This window comes from Sebastes umbrosus, chromosome 22 (genome assembly GCF_015220745.1).
Source record: "Sebastes umbrosus isolate fSebUmb1 chromosome 22, fSebUmb1.pri, whole genome shotgun sequence".
Classification (NCBI taxonomy): Eukaryota; Metazoa; Chordata; class Actinopteri; order Perciformes; family Sebastidae; genus Sebastes; species Sebastes umbrosus.
In genome coordinates, this window is record NC_051290.1 from 8,619,473 (window position 1) to 8,642,948 (window position 23,476).

At 42.7% G+C, this 23,476-nt stretch overlaps 1 protein-coding gene across 1 annotated transcript in view; it reads left to right on the forward strand.

The window, feature by feature from the left end:
* adam19a (ADAM metallopeptidase domain 19a) overlaps window positions 1–23,476 on the forward strand; it is a 171,749-nt gene that overhangs the window by 16,748 nt on the left and 131,525 nt on the right. Inside the window, exon 2 of the mRNA XM_037758149.1 lies at window positions 11,118–11,197. Coding sequence (XP_037614077.1) covers window positions 11,118–11,197 — 80 coding nt within the window. The remainder of the gene's footprint in view (window positions 1–11,117; window positions 11,198–23,476) is intronic.

Consider the following 23,476-nt stretch of genomic DNA (forward strand, 5'->3'; position numbering starts at 1 on the left):
GAAATACCACAGAGGAGGTTTGGAGTACTTTGCCAGGTATTTATATTGGTGGTCACAAGGAGGGCAAAAGGGGCCACTTTACGCTAAAGTAACCCACGAGTTGGGAAACTCTCGCAAAATGGTTGAGGTCAGGCATTGACCTTGAATGGTTAAGGTTAGGATAGGAGAAAAAAACAAGAGTTTTTGCACGTTTTCGCAACTTCTAACCTTCTAGACACGACCACTTTACGCCCCTGGCCCGATTTGGCATCACAATACTTTACAGGTGTGTAGTTGAGATCAAAATGAAGGCAGCGTTTGAAGATGGGTGTGGTCCGAGCCATTGGCCCGTCCACTTTACACCCCTGGTCCAATTTGCTCTTGCGGTCGGTTTGATCCCATCACAAGGTGGTCTTTAGTATTTACTTGTTTTTCAAAGGCTAGCGCTGCAGGTAATCACCTCAGCTGTTGATTCAAGCTTTACAAGCACAAACCTTCTTTGTTGTTACCTGGACAACATCATGTTATCCCTCGCAAACATTAGCATGTGGCTGTAATTGAACTATATTTAGCCTATTTACAGCCAAATCAATGCAGTTTGAGCCTTTTGAAATGGAAATGATTTCCACCTAATTTTGTGTTCTCTAATCCTTGTCCACTATTAAGCTTCCAAGTAACATAAAAAGCCTGGATGCAACGGATTTTGCGCTTAAGCATCTTAGAATTAGGGATAATCACATGGACTGAATTCCCATAGAATAAACAGCAGGCGAAACGCCAGCCAGAAAAAAACCCAGCTGAAACAATGTGAAAGCTTTAGTACAGAAATAAAGCCTTTTTTTTTTTCTCAGAGCATTTCACTCTTGTGTGGAGTTATTAGAAGTTTCCCAATGTTCTCATGGGTCACTGAGCTGTCTAATCTACTGTAGGTGGAGAAAATGAGTCGCAACCCTCGCAGCAATTAAAGGTGGATTTCACAATTAAGCATCAAGAACGTGCTGCGACTGTCTTTGCAGCGGTGACGGCACATTTCTCCGCTGCCCTTCCCCTTCATTTCACACATTTGCTAATGTTTTTATATGTTCTTTTATAATGACCTATTGTTACTTCTCCATAAGTCATGTTTTTATCTATAAGCTGTTTTTTGCTCCTGTAATTACCCACTTCGCTCATGGGGACTTTAATTTCATCTCATTTACAGGAACTTACATTTTTCCACCTTTGAGCTGAAAACATATACTCCAGTGTACAAATGAAGCAGACAAAAGACAAAACACTTTATCGCCAAGTGTTTCATTATGTGGTGTATTTAGATTCTTAAAACAAATTGAAGAATCACTCAACCTTGTTTTCTCATTGGTAAGAAAATAAAATTATGTCACGTTTTGAGGTTTATTTCCACCGTCTTTCCAAAAATGGTAAAAAGCCATTTAAAATAATCTCATGTAACTGCATAGAAGGGAAGTAGTATACAGAAAGTAAATCCCTCATAATGAATAAAGACCCTAGGTGTCCTATTATCTCAATTACTGGCTGCCATTGGCTGCCAATTTGCAGCATTTCCTTATAATTTTATTCATGATCCTTGATGGATCTTCATTTTGGCACAGCAGGCACAAATTACCTGATGCAGAAGAAGAAAGTGTTTGTCATTTTTATATATATATATATATATATATATTTTTTTTTTAAATAGTTCAGTGTAGAAAGCCGCAGGGGAAACTGGGACAGACAGGTTGATGGCATGCCATTAAAAGTCCTGGTCTGGCCTTGAAGCTGAGACATTTACATAGTGTGCATCCCGGCCCAGTAATCCAAAAGGACGGCTTAAAGCTTAACTGATTTAGTCTTTAGTTCGGGAACCTGCGAGAGACAGAATTGTCAAAAGAGGCAGACTGTGGCACCAGGTTTTTTAAGCTGATGCATATCGTCTGATATTCATTTTTTAGCATAATATTAAGGATGCACCGATATGACTTTTTCAGCCCCGATAGCGATACCTGGGCTATGGGTAACGGCCGATACAGAGTACCGATCCGATACCAGTGTTTAATTGATAAGCTGTATGCCTCACTGTGTGAAAGTGAGTGGGATCATTCTTTTGTGTCAAGGCCCTGACACACCAAACTGACGGCTGTCGGACAGTTTGGGGCCGTCGGTGAGCGTCCGTCGGCCTAGTTTTTGCGGTGTGTCCGGTGTTGGAGGTTTTTCGGCAGATTCAGCATGTTGAATTGCCGGTGGAGCTCATCGGTGAGACAAATCACTCTGTCTGGGTTACTATGAAGCGGAGCCTAGTGGTCGTAAAATGTAAATGCATAGCGAATCCGTCTGGATATGTGAGGCTGATGCTGCTTGCACATAGATATCATGACAGGGAAAGGAACGTTTTTTTTCTCTGAATGAAAAACCGACAGCTTCACGGGGAAAGCACCTGTGGGTGAAGCCGCCCTTGTCAAGTGTATTGATTGCCGACCGGCTCCTCCGGTGCCCGTCTCCCTCCACGCCGTCACCGGATGAGAGAGAGCGAGTAGTCCAGTGCGCCGTTCGTCTGCATGCACGCCATGGATGCGTGCTCGCGCTGCAGAGGGCAGAGCTGGCAAGCTGGCGCATGTCTGGAGAGTGAACCGGAGTAACGTTTAACATTTCTTTACTAATACAAGTGCTATAAAACACTTTCATATCACGTTTGTCGTCCTTAAATACAAGATGCAAATCCTTAGTATATACAATCGCTGCCATCTGAGTATCTCCTCCCACAGCTTGACAACTACCTTTGCAAAGGTGCACTTTTTTCAGGAGGGGGTCTTAAAGAGACAACTAAGACGGAGTGTTTCAGACAGAGGGTGAATACAGGTTTATTCAGACAGACAGTATGAGAAAAATAAAGTGTTTTTTTGAACATTAAATCATGTAAACATGTTCCAGTAGAAACCCAAGTTCAGAATGGGTGTAAAATAGCAAAGACATCCCCCCCAGTGGCACAATTTCTTTAATGACTCCCCAAAGTCCAATGTGGATTACATCATGTAGAACAATTTGTCAGAGCCCTCCGGTTTTGTCAGTGTTGACTTTAAACTGGCTTCAGAGCTCATGCTCCACAATAAATGTGGATTTTAAATTCAGCAAATTGGGCTGCTGTTCTTTAGGGAGCTGTGAGAGGCTGAGCTTCAACTCTTAACCCTTTTTCCATCGTGCAATTTTCAGTTTATGGAGCTACCAACTTGTAGAAGAGCTGAAAAAAAACTCAGCGTATGGAGTATAACACCTTCTTAAACATAAATTGATTTTCTTTGGACCTTGGGGCAGCCGTTTTGGAAGACATGCTGAACTGCCTCTCTCAAACTTTGTCCAACTCATCAGTCTCCTTCTGCCTCAGAGTGGTTGGAGAGGTCAGAATGCTGTGAAACTTTGAAGTCCGCTCGGTGCTCTGCAGCCTCCGCCTTTTCCACACGAGCAGACGTAGAACTACCCGGCAGTGCTAACAGAGCTGTAATAGGGAGACAAGACGGAGAGGAACAAGACATGAAAGGAAGCGTTTAAAAGATCATTTACCATAGAGAGCTCTATCTCTGTCTCCGACGGTGAACAGATGCCCTGCGGTTGGCGTTTGAGCAGGCGGATAAGACGGTGTATCCAATGAGCTCTCTGCTAAACTGGGGAATGAGGTTTAGGTTTTTTTGGTTAGAGGAGCGGCCCCTCTCATCCCTTTTGCCTTTCCTTATCCTCTGCCATCCGTCCATCCATCCATCCATCCATTCATCCATCCATCCACCGCCGCTTCATTCTTCCCCTGCAGAATGGGGGGGATCGGCTTACCCGGCGCACATGCACCACCTGACAGACGCACTCACACACGCTGTCACACAAAGTGATTTTCTAATTGAAAGGCTTCACAAGAGACTGTGGGACTGTTGCAGCCAGGAGAAGCGGAGCAAAGAACAGCAGTGATTTGTTGACTCAGAGGTTGGGTATCGCATCTGCCTGGTGTTTATTAAGCGCCCCCAAAGCCTCGCTGAGCCGCAGTCGATCATTCAGCGGGAGCAGGCGTGATGGAGAGCCTCATCCCCTCCAACCTCTAATGCCTCTGCTGAAGCTATTAGCCAGCCTTAATGTTTTCTGCAGAGAGGACGCCATAATGACGGAGACTCCAGACCAATGTGTCATCTGTTGATTTTGGCAGTGAATTAATATCGAATACAGATGGTCATATTTTCTGGGCCACGTCTTGGGCACTACCACACATTTACATGATCAGGTGATGTGTATGTGTGTCCTTTCACGACAGGTGAAAAGCAAATTTGTGGAACAACAGCTGTAAGGATCTATAGCATAGACCACTGTATCTAAACAAAGCTCCATTATTCTCTGGTCTCAGATCAAAATTATACTGTATGTCTGCCATTATAGTTCTTTTATAAGCTCAAAGTGAACACTGCAATCACCATCATTTGCCATATGAAGTCTAGAGGAATGCATTAGTCTCCGAGCTATACGCAGAGGTGGGGGTGTGGGGGAGGAGAGCGGAGCTACAAATGGGACGAGGAGAGCGAGGAGAGCGGAGCTACAAATGTTGAATTTCCATTAAATTGTAGGACTCCGAAGCTTCATTCATAGCGCTGACATTCAAATTCTAATGCTGCGCAGCTTCTTTTTTTTTGCATGTCTATTCATTCTGTTTAAACCCAGTATTTCTGCACACTTGCAGATGAAGATTAGGCGACACTAATCAGTGTTTCCTCTACATTCATTCTGCAGCGGTGCACCGCGATCATTAACATCCTCTGCCGTCGGGTTGCGCCGAGTGTGGGTTGACTTCATTAAACACGTAACATATGCGGACTGTTTGCGGAGCACACACACGGCCGCTCCGAGCAGAGTGAAGATAACGTTGTCAGTGCCGGTTACAAACAGGATTGGTAGTGAACAGTATTATACTATTTGTAGAATTAGATTTCAGTGGTGGCTGTGTAGGATTGTTTCCGAACTTGTGTGATCCAAACATTTCCAATAAGTCCAGAGCGTTGTCAAATCCAGAAGTAAAAATGTATTGAAAAAAAGACAGATAAAACTTAGCCCGCTACAACCTAAAAATCGCAAATTGCATTAATGCGTTAAAGAAATGAGTGGCGTTAAAACAAATTTGCGTTAACGCTTTATTATTGCGTTAAATTTGGCAGCCCTACTTATTTCATTTGACTTACAGTTAAAAACCCAAAGATATTGAGTTCACAGTGGTAGAAAAGCTCCAAATCTCCCCATTGGAGAAGCTGCAACCAGAGAATAATTTGCGTTTTTGATTATCAAACTGGTTGACTAATGGTTTCAGTACTTATGTGGAACAAGATCCTGCAAGTGAACTGGCTGTCAGAACTCAACTATAAGTGCTAAAGTAGGAGCCCTCATACTTTTGTCAAATATACAGGATAGTATTATAGAGATTCACTCCAAATCCAGGGCTGACAAGGTGATGAAGTAAATAACAACAGAACTATCAAATTGATTTTTCCCCCTTCCTCTCTCTCAAACAAAAAAGCATGGAAAAAATATCTAGATGTAGAACAATGTTGATTGAATGAGCAGTTGGCAGGCGGAGGCTCATCTCTGTGACTAAGTCAACACCTTCAGTCGCTGCTTCATGATAAAAAGCCTTCCAGTTGTTTGCCAGTGGAGAGATTTTATTGTGAAGTAGTAGTAGGACTTGTTGAGTAAAGAGTCGCTGTGTTAGTAGCAGTAGTACCAACACAACAAAGGACATCATCCCAGCTATGCACCAAAGGAGAGTCAGGCACCATGTATCTGCTTCATACTGAACATATGAAACTGTTAAAAGCTACTGAAAGCATAGTTTGTCTTTTGAAAATGGCTGCATCTTTCGACACATGGTGGCTGAGGAGAGGCACCGACCCTGCTCTTTTGCTATCGGCGTTGATCGGCGTGGTTGCCTCCTGATGTGGGGATGCAGCGTAAATGCAAATGATCACAGCATGGACAACATGTGCAGGACTGTGCCAGAGGGGAGAAAAAAAGATTGAGATCAACATCCCAAGCAGCTGCATACGTCCGCTTCCTTCCATTCCACTCTGCTCAACTCATTATTTTGCTTGCCCCCCTTTTTCTGAAATCCTCAAATGTCACATAAATGTTTCCCTGTCTGCAGCAATTCCAGGCCAAGTGCTGCTGACATTTTATGGATTCCTTTCAGTGTTATCAGCGATTAATGGTGCCCTTTGCTTGGGGGGGGTAAAGCATTTGATCTTCCCCCAACCCGAAGAAACAAGGCTATCAGCGTTTGATTTCAAAGTGGAGTTGCTTTTTTGATATCGAGCACATACCAGCAGATTCTACGGCTTACCCCGTTCCCTTTGTGGAGGTGTTATTTAGCTATGCAGAATGCACAATAGCACACTTGACAATGAGAGAGCTTAATGGATTACTGTACCAACAGAGAGAGTGACGAGTGCCTTTCAGGGCCCTGTGGGAGTTCGATGCTTTTTAGGAGCATATGTGACAAGAACATGGCGGAGGCCTGTGGTGACTTGTGAGGCGCCCTTGCTGGGCACAATTGATAACACAGTGTGATGGACTTTCCCAGTGGGCTCTTAGCCCAGTTAGACGCTAGCTTAAAGGGTGAATGGCTAAGAGAGGCTCTTCCTCAGCAGGGAGTTTGGTAGTGTGTTCTCAGATTTGGCACCATTGACTCTCAGTGGCACTTAAATTGTGTGAAATGCAGACATATTCTACCAATACTCTATTTCTAAGTCAATAAGCAAAAAGCAGCTTCTGTGAGACTTTTGTAATCAGGAACTTTTTCCCGGAACTAGGATCATTTTGAGGAAGTCTCGCTGATTGGTGAAACACACATACAGCGCCGCTTGTGTACCACTTCATTCATAAAACAAGGAAATACTCTAAAATCGATATAGGGTCATTTTCAGGACGAGGGGAGAACATTTCTCTGTGTTTGATAATTTTAAAATTAAAGTTAGGCTCTGCTGTCGGGTTCCTGACTCATTTTAAAAAAGACCGAGAGAAAAAGAGAGATCGCCTAATCTCCAAAGGTCTTTAGACCGCTATGGAAACGCAGACAAAAGTGGGCTGAAGGAACCTTTTTAGTTCCTCGAAGAGTAGTTCTAATACTAGAATTACCAGAAACTCCTTGGTGGAAACGCAGCTCAAGGCCATGACACACCAAGCCTGTTGAACAGTTTGGGTCCGTCGGTGAGCGTCTGTCGGCCCGCGCTGTCAGCTCTAGTCTGCCCGTGTCTGAGGTTTTCTTGCCGATTCAGCATGATGAATCGGCAGCGGCGCCCATCAATGAGAGAAATCACTCTGAATGGCTGTTCAACGTAAGCATTCGGTGCATGACTAATCGGAATCTGATTCTTTTGAGACTGCACTCTGTGTTTTGTCACCTCAGCCTGCTGGTGCGAGCATTCTGCTGAATGTCCAAGTGTAAATGTGAGAAATTATTGGACGCACCTTAAATGAGACTGAGTCCAGACACTGAGGTTGGCAACATGCCTGGACTCGCTAAACTATAATGCTATCGAGGCCAGAAAACTTGGGACATCCCTAGTTGTAAACAACCTAATATTTAAAGGACTAGTGTGTGACAATTAGGGGGGTCTATTGGCAGAATTGGAATATCACATTAATAAGTATGTTTTCTTTAGTGTATAATCACCTGATAATAAGAATCATTGTGTTTTTGTTACTTTAGAATGAGCTGTTTATATCTACATAGGTAGCGGGTCCTCTCTCCACGGAGTCCGCCATGTTTCAACGGTAGTCCAGAACAGACAAACCAAACACTGTTAACTTTTCCAGCTTGGGCCGGAGTCGATAACATTACTCGCTGCCGTCGCCGCTGCTCTCTCTCTCTTGCTTCACCACTCACTTCCCACGTCCACACACACACACACACTGGCTCTGCTCCAAATGGTTCTAGAGAGGGTCACTCATGTATTTGCGTCGGCCACCGTAGCTCTCCAACACGCTTCGAACACAGGAGAGGCTTCAGTTGGTTGCAATCTCCTCACCTCACCGCTAGATACCGCCAGATCTTACACACTGGACCTTTTAAGAACTAAAAATCAAAGAATACATTCAAAGAACTAAAGCTGTTTGCTGTGCTCTTCAGCTAAATGAATGTCATTTCCTTTTACTAACAAAGAAAGAATGGGGAGTTAATAAAATGTTTCATAAAAGATTTGATTCTGAGCTTAACAAATTGGAGTATTTTACCCATGCGGAACTGGATTATGTACAATATTTAAGGATGATAAATCAGAAACTAAAATAAATACTATCATCTGTCTGATCGACACATTCTTTGTACATACAGAATAATGTACCTTATGATACATCATCCCTTCTTCCATCATGTTCCTGACGCCCCACTACAATATCTCTCAGGTACCCAACAGACTGAGCTACATAGTTCATGTGACCATCAGTGTCATGCAGACTGAAGATCATCTCCATGTTTCCGTGTCTGGCTCCTCATTACCCGCTATAGGCGGGTTGATTGGGTCCTATGTGGCAGCCAAAAGTTGGAGATGGGAGGATGCATTGTTCCAGGGAGGGACAATTAGGACATACACATGCTGCTGCTGTCCCCATGCCGTCGGGTTAATAACCACGTCTGTAGTCCCTCGCTGATTATTGATTCTCTGTATTGGCTTTGGGCGCGTAAATGTTCTCATTTCCCAGACGTCTTTCTGTCGGCTGTTGGTTTAAAACCCTTCTCTCTTATTCATTTGGTAAACATGGAAATGGAGATCATTACAAAACCCGGTCTTCCTGTCTTCTTTTGTGCTTGGCCAACGGTGTGTTCTTGTGTGTGTGTGTTTGATCCGAATGCCTGATAAACCGCAGACTGACGTCTTTATAAGTCCATTACACAGTTATTGCATCTTGTTCTGTCTTCCTGATGATATCAGCTAAATGTTTCCCAGAGTTAAAATGAAAGTTCTAAAAACCGATTCTGTTCATTACCATTCTGCTAACATAAAACTGTGATGTTTCCAATGCTATCTGTGATCGAATGTATAGCTGGCCCGGGCCGACGTGTATGAATCACTCTCTTTTAAATTCACCGTCCCGAGAAGTGTTTTTGTCAATTTGAAGTGGGCTCATGATTCATCTGAGCTAATCTAGTCATCCTGTTGAGATCCTTGCTCAGTGGAAATGGGAGCCATTATTTCCACAGAACTGCATTTGGTGCATTGACTCAAATCAAGCCAGTAAAGACAAATGCTGAAATAGAACCGGAGAAAAGAATTGCTTTCCAATGATAGTGGCATATTTACCAGCTGCAACAGCGACGCTGGTTTTTGTTTTCACCTTGTGAGTCTGTGTGTGAGTCAACATGGCAAAATGTGGTCCTGGAGACGCCAACTATAGCAGGAACTACCACTGAAGAGTTTGGGAGTACTTTGCCAGGTGTTTTTATTTCCACCCGATTCGACTGTTATCAGACTATTAAAAAGCTGTTATTGGTTGCTATAAGCCCCATAGATGTGGGTCAGTAGGGGCCTACTACAATAACTATGTTGTAACAGTGAAAGTGAAACTTAAAAGCAACACGATCTCTCCAGATATTCCTGTGGTGTAAGGTATGTTAAGAGTGTTTTTTACATCCCCCGATTGGCTCTGAAATCCATCCTGGCCGCACCGGTTTCAAATCGTAAAAATGAAACATGTTCAATATTTACGATGGGATATCCTGTTGTGTGTGGGGAACCCCGAGGACGGCCAATGACGCAGTCACGCGGGAAACAACGATAGCCAATTGAAAACCAAGCTGACTGAAGAAGGAAGGACAACCACCGTTGTCATGGCGGCCACGGCTCATGCATGAACTAATGCAAAACGTGAAGCATAAAGTAGTAGTAAGATGGAGCTCAGAAATGGAGGACCAACTTGTTGATTTGTGTTTATTTAACGCGTCTCCATGACTTCATCCATTATTTTTCTATGTGAATTTTCAGTACAAAGTAGTGCAAAAACTAACATCGCTAATTCTTCCTGCCAGTCGCCCACGGTTAGTGTTTGTTTACACTAAAGTCACGTTTGATTGCGAGAGATTTTGTGAGATTTCCGTTTCTTTTCTTGTTGTTCATGAATGAATCTGTTAGTGTGTGGTCTTCTGTTTTGGCCAAATCGTTGCTGTCCACACACTACAGGAACAAAACTGTTAAATTTAACAGAACATGTCGTTATTTTTTGGCTCTCTCACATTTTACACATCTGTTAAGATTTGAAAAATCTTTCAGTGGTTAGCCAGCCTTAAAAGAAATAAATTAAAAGCCAGTGTTTCTGCTGGATGTGTAATTAAGCAACTAACTCGATCACTATATCAAGTTAAAAGGTGATGATGAATCACAACTGATTTCCTCTGCCCCAAAGTGGCTAAAAACATCTGTTATTTCAGATTTGATTAGTGTTTTGTGATAATTTTTAGCAATTTTTTTGATTTACGTCAGAGGTTTTTTATTTTCCTCTGTCTGTAACAAGATATTATTTCTGTCTTATGACCAGGACATTGGTTAGCGGAGGTCGTAAGACATGTGATTTGAATGTGAGTCTGTTTGTCTCTGACTTCTCCTACTTCGGAAGCTTTGTTTTCCCAGACATTGCTCCTCTGATCACCTACAATACTCATCTACTCATCTCGATCTCACTGTATGATGGTCTAAACAGCTGCCTCACTAATGAAATATGTGGCCTTTGCTGTGTGATGATATTACACCCCTGTTCATTTCCACTGAAGCTTAATAAGCCTAATATTATGAGCATAATGAAAGTCTGATGTTAATGGAGGGGCTCTTTATTCCAGGCGAGGTGGGGTGCCTCCTACCTGGGGATTGAAGGAGAAAAAGATCCAAACAGCTACCATGTAATGCCGTGTTTATGTTTACTAGTCTTTTTAAATTGCACCTGGGTCATAGTGCACTTTTATTGTAACGCTGTTTGCTTCATAGTGACACAACACTGCTCAATCCCTGTTGATTTCACCGCTCTGTCTAACCTCTCATCTGTAAGCGTTTCCCATCTGCGTTGATCTGCCTCTCCTGTAATGTCACAGCCTACAGTCCTGCATCCTATTAATGTCCCTGCTTCTTTGTGTCCTGTAGGGCTGCTGGGGGGAAGGACAGTGACGGCGCAGTGGCTGTCTCAAAGCCGAAGCAAGAGGGAGGCCGCAACCTCGACACAGGTCAGATATCCCATCAACCTTTCTCTCTGATCTCTGTTTCCCCGACGCTGGTCTCTGCCACACGGAAAGCAACTAAACACTACAACTGCCTCGCCTTTGGCCATTGGTTTTAACTGTTTGTGATTACACCGATATATCTGGCTGGTAACAAGAGTAAACTGCTTGTGGCCCCTAGAGCTAGCAGTGCTTATTCCATCTAACAAGATTAAAGTGTTGTACAAAGCCAACAACACAGCCGTTGTTCCCACTGCCAGAGCCTCACCGCTGGTGGGACCTAACATGCAGCGTTGTGGAAAGACCATGGGGACATAGAATTAAAAAAGGGTTCATCCTTACTGTGAAGTGTGTCCAAACATGTGCTTACATAACGAAACATATGTCTAATTATAACATCTCTCAGAACTTCTATGGCCTTGGTAGCTTACATATTTGATTACTTGATGTTATCTGTGGCTGGACCGCAGAGGGTTGGAGTTTTCTCATTGGGCGTTGCTTTTTCAAAATGACAAGGCGGAGAACAGTCCGTTGTTTACGATTTCAGGAGGCGTGTTGGCTTCCCGGCATTTGGAGCTTCGGCGGGAGTTGGAGAGCTACGCACCCAGCAAAAGCGGCTCCTCCTCTGGCCGGGAGCAAAGCTTCGCCTCGCTACTTCCATTCATTTCCTATGGAGAGCAGGAGAAGCAGTCGCCCAGTGCATTGTGGGACTGTTGTGGCGAGTTGGAGAGGGTTAGTGTGTAGAAGGGAACCCGCAAGTTGGGGAAACTCTCATGAGATAGTTAAGGTTAGGCATTGACCTCTAATAGTTAAGGTTAGGAGAGGTTGTCGGGCAGCATAAAGTCACTGTGTGGTTTTATGGATGAATGAAGGATGTGGGTTCTTGTGGTTCTGTACTTGTATCCTGAGGGGATGCTTGACTCTGGGGTATTATTTACTGTATATGGAGGCTTTTTACCGCCCTCATTTTCAGCCCCAAGACCAACTCATCATCCACAACCCCCTCGTTGGTCCAGATGCACACACATACTGTACCGTACATACACATGCATGCACGGTGGGAGGACATGCACGTTAAAGACTTTGTGCCCTTTAGAAAAGTGATGAGCAGGAAAGCAGTTCCTCAGCAGTGTTGCGCCAGCAGTCAAAAGAGCAGACAGTTTTAACTTAGCACAGCATATTCCAAAAAAGATTAACTACAGGGCATTTAATAGAAGGCCTAGTTTGTAAAACTGTCCTGAACAGGTTCTGTATCAGGTGGAGCGGCGCAGCAGAGTTAGAATAGCACGGTGTTGCATAGAAGTGTAGTGCAATCCTGAGAGGGATGTGGCATCATGGGAGATCCTGATGAGCTACACAAACCACTCAGACATGCTGGATATAGCCAGCGTTGTGATGAATGTTGCCAATGAGAGCTTTAGGAAACACGAGCGGCGGCAATTAAAGACTTATCTTTTTTAATCTGGTTTTTAATTTAGAGTAATGTTATCGCCTTCGTTTTTAAGCTTTAATCATTGGTTCTTACATCGTTTTATCCCTGGTGTTTATTTTATTTGAATCCGTTCTATTTCACCTGAGGATAAAGCAAAAAATAAAAACGCACGCACAGACACAAACTGCACTAATATAAAGAAAATACGATCATTTTGTTGTGTTGTTGTATTTGCTGTCGTCCAGAGACTTCTCTGAATAGATTCTCCTCCCTGATTGTTGAAGATCTCAGCAGCATATGTAGCAGATATGCAGATAAGTGACTGTGGTTGGGTCGGGGTCTGAGGGACTGGTTGGGTCAGGATCTGAGGGACTGGTTCGATCAGGGTCTGAGGGACTGGTTGGGTCAGGGCCTGAGAGACTAACAACTTGTTATGTCAGCGTTATCTGTTATTGTTGACTTGGAAATTGAATGGGCTGGACAGTGCTGTGCTGGACTGATGTCCCTGCTTGGCCTGGTGGTTGCCTTGGCTAGAGAGGACATGTTGGGGTGGGTGTGAAGAGGGTGAGAGGAAAAGAGAGACTGTAGCCAAAGTTTGAAGCGTGACACCCTAAGAGCAGCCGTCAGTCATCGAGGGCCTCTGTTCGACAAGAACGCACTCCAGATAGCAGAACCTGGCTTTCATTCTACTGGGACAGTGACATGACTGAAAAAATAACTGTCAAACGTTATTTAACCTCCTTCACGACAAGCTAGTATGACACCAGTATCATCACTCTAGCTTTAAAACTGAGCACTGAAGGCTGAGCCGTCGGTGTGTGAATGAATATTTAGATTAGATCCTGATGGGCAGGTTGACTCCTTGCATGGCGGCATCTGCCATCAGTGTATGAATGTGTGTGTGAATGCTGACATGTAGTGTACGTAAAGCGCTTTGAGTGGTTGGAAGACTAGAAATGAGCTATATAAATGCAAGTCCATTTACTATTAGTCCGTGAAGAGGACCCGCTCCCTATGTAGATATGAAGGGCTCCTTCTAAGATAATGAAAACACAACAATTCTTAGTTTCAGGTGATAATACACTAAAGAAAACATACTTATTATATTCAATTTATCCCTCTAAATGCGACACACTGGTCTTTTAAGGTAATGCATTTTTCAGTTTGCAGCAAAGTTTGACACAGGAAGGACAGTGAAATGATTGGACCTGAAAGCGTCTAACTATGGCAGCAGATCGGGCCTCCGTCAGTTCATCCTCATCTTCCTGTTGATGATTCACTGACAGGCTCGGGCCAGCTCCTCCGACGGGCACCGTGTAATTGACGGTGATCACTGTGGGCGTCTGACTGCCTCTCGTGCATCTTAATGCTTACGATAATGGGAAAGTGGAGCCCTGCTGAGAAACACAACCACACAGAATGATTCACTCTGCTACAGCAGAGTCAAGGTTCGCTAATCAGCATGCTAACAAGTGGACATTGATGCTCGACTGACCGGCGTCAGCATTGGAAGGTCAGCATCAGTGAGGAGTGATCAGAAAGCAATGAGAAAGCTAGGTTGAAGGTTAGAGTTGGTTGGCGACACATTACAAGACTTCTCCTTTACATGATAGCAATATTTTTTTTATATCTTGCCTTCATTCCTCTGGTTGAATTGTCATCACTGCATTTGATCTTTTTGTTGCTACTGGCTTTGAAACAGGTTGTAGTCCGAGCACTGTGGATGTAAAGAGGTAGCAGCAGTTCTTTCTTTTGTTTGTAGGTCAGAGCTCACCAGATTATACCGTTCCTGGGGCAGCTAGAGGTTAAAGGATTCCAGTTTGGAAGACATGTCATCCGACAATATCTAAATGTGTACTTTTTCTGAAAGGCCAAAGTCAAAGGTGAGGAAAACAGCCTGCCAGCATAGTGGCTGCATCACACTCTCCTCTCTCTGCCTTGGAAGCGTTTTTGGTGTCCGTCACTGGCGTGTCTCACGGAACAGATATGTTTCCATTTCATTAAATGTATTGAGCTGAAGTAGGCGAGATTGGAGCAAATATGATATAAAAAAGTTATTTTTATAAAACGCTAAAGTCGCTATATCGTGACAGTAGTACATGAAACAGGTAACCTGAAAAAAATCATGTTCCTCAGTGTCAGAGCTGATCTGAAGTCCGCTGTCCAGCTGCTGTTTATGTGAGCCGGCTGTCAATCATTCGCGAACTCTGACCATACGGTCAAACTAGGCAGCGCTGATCAAATATGAATCAATATTATGTTACGTTAATGCCCATTTCCCACCTCAAATGTTTTCAGAATCATCTTGTAGTGCACGGTTTAGCGGTAAAATGAGAAAGTTTGTGACGCCGAAATGTGAAATCTGGTGAAAGAACACCAAGTTCCGGTCACATGACCAGAGCACAGCCAATAGGAACGCTCTCTCAATGAAATGACCTGTGATTGGTCAAAGTCTCCCGTCACGGGCTAGATTTTCTAAAGCCTGAAAACAGAGCCATGAGGAGGAGCAGAAGTCTAGTTATCTCTCAGAACACTTGAATTACAATATGCTGAAAGGTTAATATGGAATTTTTACCCAATGATGCCAAAAATATACTGCCTACTGCCACTTTAATCCACACTGACTCTGACAGAGACCCCCCCCCTGCGTTTTTTTACGCTTAAAGTCTATATCAGACCGACACTGACTCAAATATCTGGATCAGGTCGTTGCTCAAGGATCCTTTGACAGATATGGCTACATTGGGGGTCTTAACCCCGACCCCATCATCGAGAAGGTGCGACAGAGTCATTAAGCGGACATCTGTTAGGGTAGCATTCACCTTCTTTCTTACTCTCACCTTCTTTCATATTTTTCATACTCAGAAGCAGCGGCTCGGTGTCAGAGGCTTCATCCATCACCGTTTGTTGTTGTAGCTTCATACCCTGTCTCATGTCCTTCAATTATTTGTCAGGGGAGTTCAAAGACTCGCTGTGGCCTCTGTCCCTCCTCCGCCTCCTTTTTTATCTCGCGGTCCGCTCAGAGCTCTGCGGTGTGTTCCCACCTACCCCGCATCTCTACTCTCTGTCTCCCTGGTGATTAGATTATCTCTCACCTCGCGAGCGCACTGGAGATGGCAATGACATTCACCCTGGAGATTAGGGAGAGCACACATGGATCCACGCCTGGTGCAGACGCCGTGTGGAGGGGAAGGGGTGGAGGGGTGTCTACCGTAGCCTTTATGCAAAGGAGCTTTTTGCATGCACATTACACAGTCACACTGATGATACCCTCTAGGATTCAGAAGCTGCACATTGAAACCCAGCAAATTAAAATCGAAGAAATAAATAGTTTCCTCTGAATCAATTAAAGCTGAAGGCTTCCATTAGACAACTGTGTTAGTATTGATCAGTTCATGGTCGTAATATGTCACCAATCAATTAGCATTATTCTTTATTGTATTTCCCTGGCTTGTATCCAGCCCTATATTGATAAGACACACTGACAAACTAGAAAGGTTGAGGGCCGCCTCACCGTTCTGTGTATTGTTCCATAAAACAGAACTGAACGCATAATATTGATAGATTTTACATAACTGCCCCAGAGAACTTTTTCCCTGACTTGTTTCAGTATGGCTTGGCATTTCTCCACTTGAAGCATTTGTAAGGGAGGTTTTTCTAGGCACTTTGAGCTGTCGAATAAAGCCGGATGGATTTTATAAGTGTTCCGAGCATTCAAGAGACCCCAAGGCCTTAAAGAGCAAAGTGTCAGAGGAGGCGGCGGAGTCTCTGTGTGCGCATATCTGCAATTGTTAATATTTGTTTCGGCAAACATTTATTTGACACAAAGAGCACCCAGGCTCTTTCAGTGTCTTGGGATTTTTTTTTAACTTATATTTATTCTTATATAGGCGCAAGAAATGCATTTTGAATATTTATGTTTTTTTGGTCACAATTCATCACAGTGCACTTTGCTGTTAAGCCAAATGGATTTTTGCCTCATGCAGAATGAATTGCATTTTAAGACATTCATTTTCAATAGGTTGTTGTGACTGAGGCAGTGTATTCTGTATATGATATACTGTATCCAACCCCATTCCTTCTTGTGGAAACATTCTGTACAATTCACCTTGTGGCTCATACATACAGTAAGCCACATTGATGTATAGAAATGTATGTATATATGGTAAGGATGTCAATTGATTAAAATAGTTAATCGTGAATAATCGCAAATTAATCACACATTTTTTCTGTTCAAAATGTACCTTAAAGGGAGATTTGTTAAGTATTTAATAACCAAACTGCATGTGATTATCATAAAGTGGGCATGTCTGTAAAGGGGAGACTTGTGGGTACCAATAGAACCCATTTTCATTCACATATCATGAGGTCAGAGGTCAAGGGACCCCTTTGAAAATGGCCATGACATTTTTTCCTCGTCAAAATTTAGTTTTGAGCATTATTTATCCTCCTTCGCGACAAGCTAGTATGAATTTGGTATTTGAAGTTGGTACCAATGGACTCCTCAGGTTTTATAGTTTCATATGATGCCAGTATCTTCACTCTAGCTTTAAAATTGAGCCAGCCTCTGAAAGATCAATTGCGTCAATGCTTTAAAGAAGTTAGTGGTGTAACGCGATAATAACGCCCCAAATGTATGTATATGAAATGTTCAGAAAAAATGTATGATAAGCTTAGAAATAATAGTGTCCACCATGGCCTGAGCATCCCGTCTGTGAGGAGTGATATGATAAGCACGCACAGTTGCTCTGCATCTTTTTGAAAATGGTCATGGTTAAGTAAAACTTGTTAGAGAAAGCTCATTGTTATTAATTGTTGCTGTCGAAACGGTGAAATCGTGGACGAAATCAGGACTTGGATACGTTGCACCCCAACCTCGCGCCCTGCTGAGTTCTCCGACGTGAACATAATTCTGCTGGTCTGATTGATAGTAGCATTTCAGATCAGACAGTTTAATAGCTCTTTAATAGAAATCTATTGTGATAGAAAGTCGTCCATTGGGAAATGCTTCGAGACAGCCACGTCTGTTACAGCTGAGGGATCTGGTCCTTTGCTCTGTATGTACATAGTTTTATATTTCCACCCACTCATCACTTTGCCTTTCTCCTTTTTTTCATGACCAAATAAGTGTGGAATTACTTGAGAGTGGTATAACTTGGAAGCTTCTCTACATGACTCATCACATTTTGTCATGGACGTGGAATCTAGAGTTGCCTTTTCTGACCAAAGTACTCAACAGGGGTACTGCAGAAGTGTGCATAACAGACATTTGCTGACATTTTGGACTGAAAACGCTTATTATATTTATAATATTTTATTGTTCAACACAGGCCATTTCGGTAGAATATGGTGATCACCACAAATTAAATTCCATTCATCTCCATTGCATCAGGGTGGAGACAAATATCTCCAAACCTGGATAAATGAGAATTTGTAATTTGGGTTAACAACCCTTTAATGTATAAAGATACAAAGTAAAAAAGGAGATTTTTCTGATGGAAGATAAAAGAAACGAGTTTCAGCTGACTTTTGCAACCCGTGAGTGGAAGTATGCGTTAATGTTGTGACAGCAGATGTCTGTACGATCAGACAGGAAACACATCTGCTGGCTGTTTGTGCCTAATAAACACTGACAAAAATATTCCAGCAGTCACATTCATGTAAACAAAAAACTATTTCAAATCTTGCTTCAAGTCGTATCTGAACCCTTTGAGAGTCCCCATGCGGGGCCGTAGCTACCATCGAGGTCATCTGCTCTGTATTTGTTGTGGGATTTTGGGGGTTTTCGCAACATCGGGGAGTTTAGATTAAAAATATATTGTAAAAAAATGTACATGTTTTATTCCTGGCAGTGTGGAGATCTGAAACCACATTTGACCTTACTTCAAGGGTCTGCTGTTTCCTGATAATTTCTAGGACATTTTCTGGAAAGAACTATTTAATCTGGTACTAATTGACAGAGTACAGTTAGTTGTGTTGTGTTTATAGGAAGATTTTCAGAGGAATTTCCTTGGAAGAACTCTTTATTTAATTCAAATTGGCGGAAAATATGATTGAGCATGGGGATGAGGGTGGACCATGATAGTTCAAGGTTCATTTATTGTAATTGTACAACACAGGGTTGCACAATGTAATGCAGTTGTAGTCCCTTTATGCTACACAAGTCGGAGCGGAATAACCCAAATCTGGGATGCCATGATGGAGCCAGGTCTCTGTAAGATGTGGACACAACAGTCTCCGATCTCCCCGTTGCTGGGCAAGTTCTGTTTCAACCATTACACCTTCTCAGACATCAGCCAGGAGCAGGCTGGGTAGTGGAACAGCCCTGGGTCCAGCCTAGTTCTAATCCACTCACACCGCCCTCGGTGGCGCCTGGTTCCGGCTGGTCTGGCGGTGTGGTCAGAAGATGCCGTGGGCAGTGATCGTCATGGTCTGCAGCACTTAATCAAATCTCTGCGCTTCCTTCTCTGATGTTGAGTCTCTCTCATATGCCATACGTGCTCCAGTAACAAAGCAGAAGAGACAACTAATTAAAGCAAAAATGTAGCGACGTTCACGGAGCTGCTGGTCTGCCACATCTGCATGCGCCAACCGTCACCATGGTAATCACTGCATGTGTTTCTAATCCTCCCCTGGCTACAGTCCTGGTCCCATGATGTGATGTATAAAAGCCTCGCTGCCATGAAAGAACACATTGTGGAGGAAAATCATATTTTCTTGCCAATTTTGAGGCCTCAAGTGCTTAAATTTAAACATACAAAGATATCAGCACTAAGTATCAATTCAGTTATATCACTGTGAGGTGAAACCACAGCAGTGATGGGAAGGTGGGCTTGGCAGGAACACAGATAGCAGCTTATTGCTGACTTTGCTCAACACACGCAAAGCAGAAAAAAGCAGGGTAGCGTACAAATGCCAGATGTGCATAAAGGCAGAGAGAGAGATAGAGAGAGAGAAAAAGCGAACGTAGCAGCAGTGAACAGACTGTGGCGAACCTCCTTCCTGTCAGCGACGGAGCAGGACAATGTGACGAGCGGCGTTCACGACCAGCAAACATGTCATTTGGTTCTGTCTACATGTTGATACGAGCCTGCTTTTGTTCGCACGAGAGCATGTTTGCACGTTGGGAGGATAATACTGTTTTTCACATGGAATTCTGCTCACAAAAACTGTCACTCCTCCTTTGTATCCTGAATGCAGACTTGACTATTGTTGTTTTTGATGGAAGGAATCATGAAAAGCAACTACAGATATCTTTGGATCAAAAAACATTGATCGCCATTTCATATCTTTAAAGGTTATTTGGAATCAATCATTGTGGAACAGAAGCTACCATAAAGTCTCTTATCTGTGCTGCAGCTCACCAACATCTTGGGGCAGTGCCTGAGGCGGCGGTGACTGTCAGTCAGCTCAGGTCCAAAGGGGCCAGGAACTGTGTGGGACGGAGTGTCCAGAATTACAGCAGTACCTTAGAGAGGTTTATGACCTCTAGTCTCTTCCCTTCAGCCCACCACCGCTGTGTCTCTGTGACACCAGTTTACAGGACACCACAGCTGAGACTGCTCTGTTTCTTTGTTTGTTCAAGGAAAGGTTGGGAGGCTTTAACTTCTGCTGATTAACAAGCATTATTATTCATGTTGTATACTTCACAGCCAAGAAAATTACTCTTCAGACCAACCAAGTGATTCATTTCACAGAGACTAGACCACTGTGTTGGTGGTCTAGTCATAACGCTGCAAGGCCAAAAGTAAGTGGAAATAGCTGTCCATATAGCAATGTGTACTGTGTCTCTTTCATGGTTTGGTCGAGGCCCTTTAGTTCAAATGAAGGGAAATCAATTTTTTTTCTTTTCTTTTTTTTTTCATTTATTTGGTTTTACTCAAATAGAGATTACATAAACATACTTCATTACATACAAATATAAAGTGAACCAACTTTTCCACTTTTTACGATGAAATTATAGAACACAAAAATAGAACATGGGGTGCTTTTCATGTGCAAAAAGATAAAATAAATAATAAGAAAAAAATTACATTTAGAAAAAAAAGAAAAATTAATCAAAAAGGCGTTTTGGGGAAATATACCTTTTCCACTCCTTCCAAATTTCCTCGAATTTAGTTTCCTGAAGCCTCATAGAGAAAGTAATTCTTTCCATTACAAATATTTCATAAATAACATCATACCAGTTCTCTAATGATGGGATATCTGGTTTAAGCCATTTCTTAGTAATTGCTTTTCTAGCAGCTACACTCAATATTCCAAATAAGTATTTTGTTTTAATATTTGTAGATGTTGAAAGTAGAAGACCAAACAGGAGTTCGTCCCACTTAAAAGCTATGTTTGTCCCAAATATAGTAACTAATTCTGTGTAAATCTTACGCCAAAAAGAATTTACTTTTGGACATGCCCAAAACATGTGATAGAGTTTAGCTACCTGAGAGACACAGATCCTCCAGCAGCTGGAAGAGCCTGAATGATGAGACTTCTGAGCAGGTGTAATAAAAAATCTACTAACAGTCTTCCAGCCAAACGCTCTCCGTAAGATTGAGCTTGATATCTTCCATTGAAATTTACAATATTTTAACCAAACTTCCTCTGGAATGAGAAGGGAAATGTTAATGCTACAGCATACAGTGATGTTGTTTGTGTGTTCCTCCAAATGTGGTCCTTTTCTTGTTTCAATGTGACAGAGTCCCTGTGCACAACGCCAGCTGCTTAAAGAAATGGTTTTCCCAGTTTGGTGACAACGTGTGTGGAAGGTAGGTGAGGACAAAAGCCGAGGCGAGGAAGTGTCAACAGAGAGCTTTCATCACTTTCTACTGCCCCTCTCCTCCTCTCTTTCCATCTCTCTCTCCCTCTCTCTCTCTCTCTCTCTCTCTCTCTCTCTCTCTCTCTCTCTCTCTCTCTCTCTCTCTCTCTCTCTCTCAGTATCACCCAAGGTCAGGCTGCAGGGTCATGAGTGTGAGAGCAGCAGGATGTGTGTGTCTACTGTGTGTGTGAACATGTTTACTCCTAAATCCAGATATTCTTCCAACCCTTTGCATTTTAAAAAACCAAACAAAATTGAAACCGCCATTTCTGCATACAAATCCAAGCTGTCAGTCTTAATTTGAAATGTTACAGCACAATAATGTAGGCTGTGTGGGGGTGGAAGAGCACTGGAAAATATTCAGGGGGTGGAATTACATTTCTAGAAAAAAAAAAAAAGAGAAAAAGTCTGCAGCACTTCAGAGCAGCAGATTGTGTTATACAAATCTAAATTCATTTACTGCTCATGTCAGGGAGAGCGCACTATTGTTTGATTTTTCGAAGGCTTAACATTTTGAAGAACCTTCGACACCAACGGCTGAGGAGAAATTTAAAAAGCTGGCAGCTCTTCACTGCACAAGCTGATAGAAAGGATTCCTGCTTTTGATTGAATAACACAGCAGATAATTGATTATTGCATAGCTATGTGAAAGTATCCAGTACTGCCCGAGGAAATGTCAGGATTTTATGACATTCCTATCCCTATTATGAATACTTGTGCAGCCGCAGTGCTGCAGTAAAAGGTAAATTAGAGTTGTGGGTTTATTAAATATTTATTCACTTGCACAATATCCAATTTAAAATGTATGCTGAAGGTGTGTTTCATGTTTTTGAACATCATTGAGCTACACACCTTGACTTTTACATTCATAGTCGTAGTACTGACCTGGAGGGCATTGATTCTATCAATTCAAATCTTACTCAACTATTTCTGAACTTTACCTTAAAGCTGCACTATATCAATATATTTATTAGAACAATATGTCAAATGTCACCATGGGCAACACCTTTCACATAACACAAAGTCTGAGTCTCTGTACCGGTGGGCCAGTATACCGGTTTCGTAAGTTATTTTTTTTAATGCCAGAATCAATGTATTTGCTTCATTTGAGTCTATGTGGAGGTAGAAGGAAGTTACCGCTTTTAATATTGTAGTTCCGTATCCGTCACCAAAACAAACCACAGTGAGCCATGTATATATGGAGTATGGAAACACTTTGGGTTTCACACATTGCAGGAAAAGCAGAACTAGACATCACGGCTAAAGCTGCATGATAACTCATGTCACGGACAGGAAACGTTATCGTATCGCGGTAACGTGCGGTCAAGGCCGGCCGTCACTCTCATCTCCGTGGTCAAATGGGCTGACGCTACAACTGTAGAGCACCGGTATACTGATATTTCTGTTAAATGCATTCAAACGTCCACGATGGAGCTGACCATGGGTGTATAAAGAGAACGGAGCTGATGGGAGAGCTAGAGATGACCTTGGAGAAGTCATAGTATAAGTACAAACATTTGACATACATATATGGAAATAATCTGATATATTTGACTTCAGGACATCTCAGACTACATAGAAGCTGAAAATCAAACATTCTTACCGTATTAATTTAGATATTTTACAAAGTAAAAGTCTCTAGAAGTGTATGATTCAACTTTTTGTGTTAAAAAAGTTAACAAAAATCACAATGAATTGTAATATCGAATCGCAACAATACATATCAAATCGACACCCGAGTATCGTGATAGTATTGAATCGGGAGATAGGTGTATCGTCCCAGCCCTAGAGTCCATACTGTCTGACTATGGTTACGTACCAGTTACCACCTACTTCTACCTGTTGCGTGACGGCTACCTGGCTGAACTGCTGCAGCTCATACGTGCGTGAGGTCCACACAGACAGCGTTGCTGCTTCCAGCCCTCAATAGATCATTTTCACAGTCTATTTTGGCTGAGAACTGCACACGGCCCACTGGGGCCGGGGTACCACCAGGAAAAGCCTTTCTCACTGCAGATATTTGAACTTGTCACTACAGGAAAAG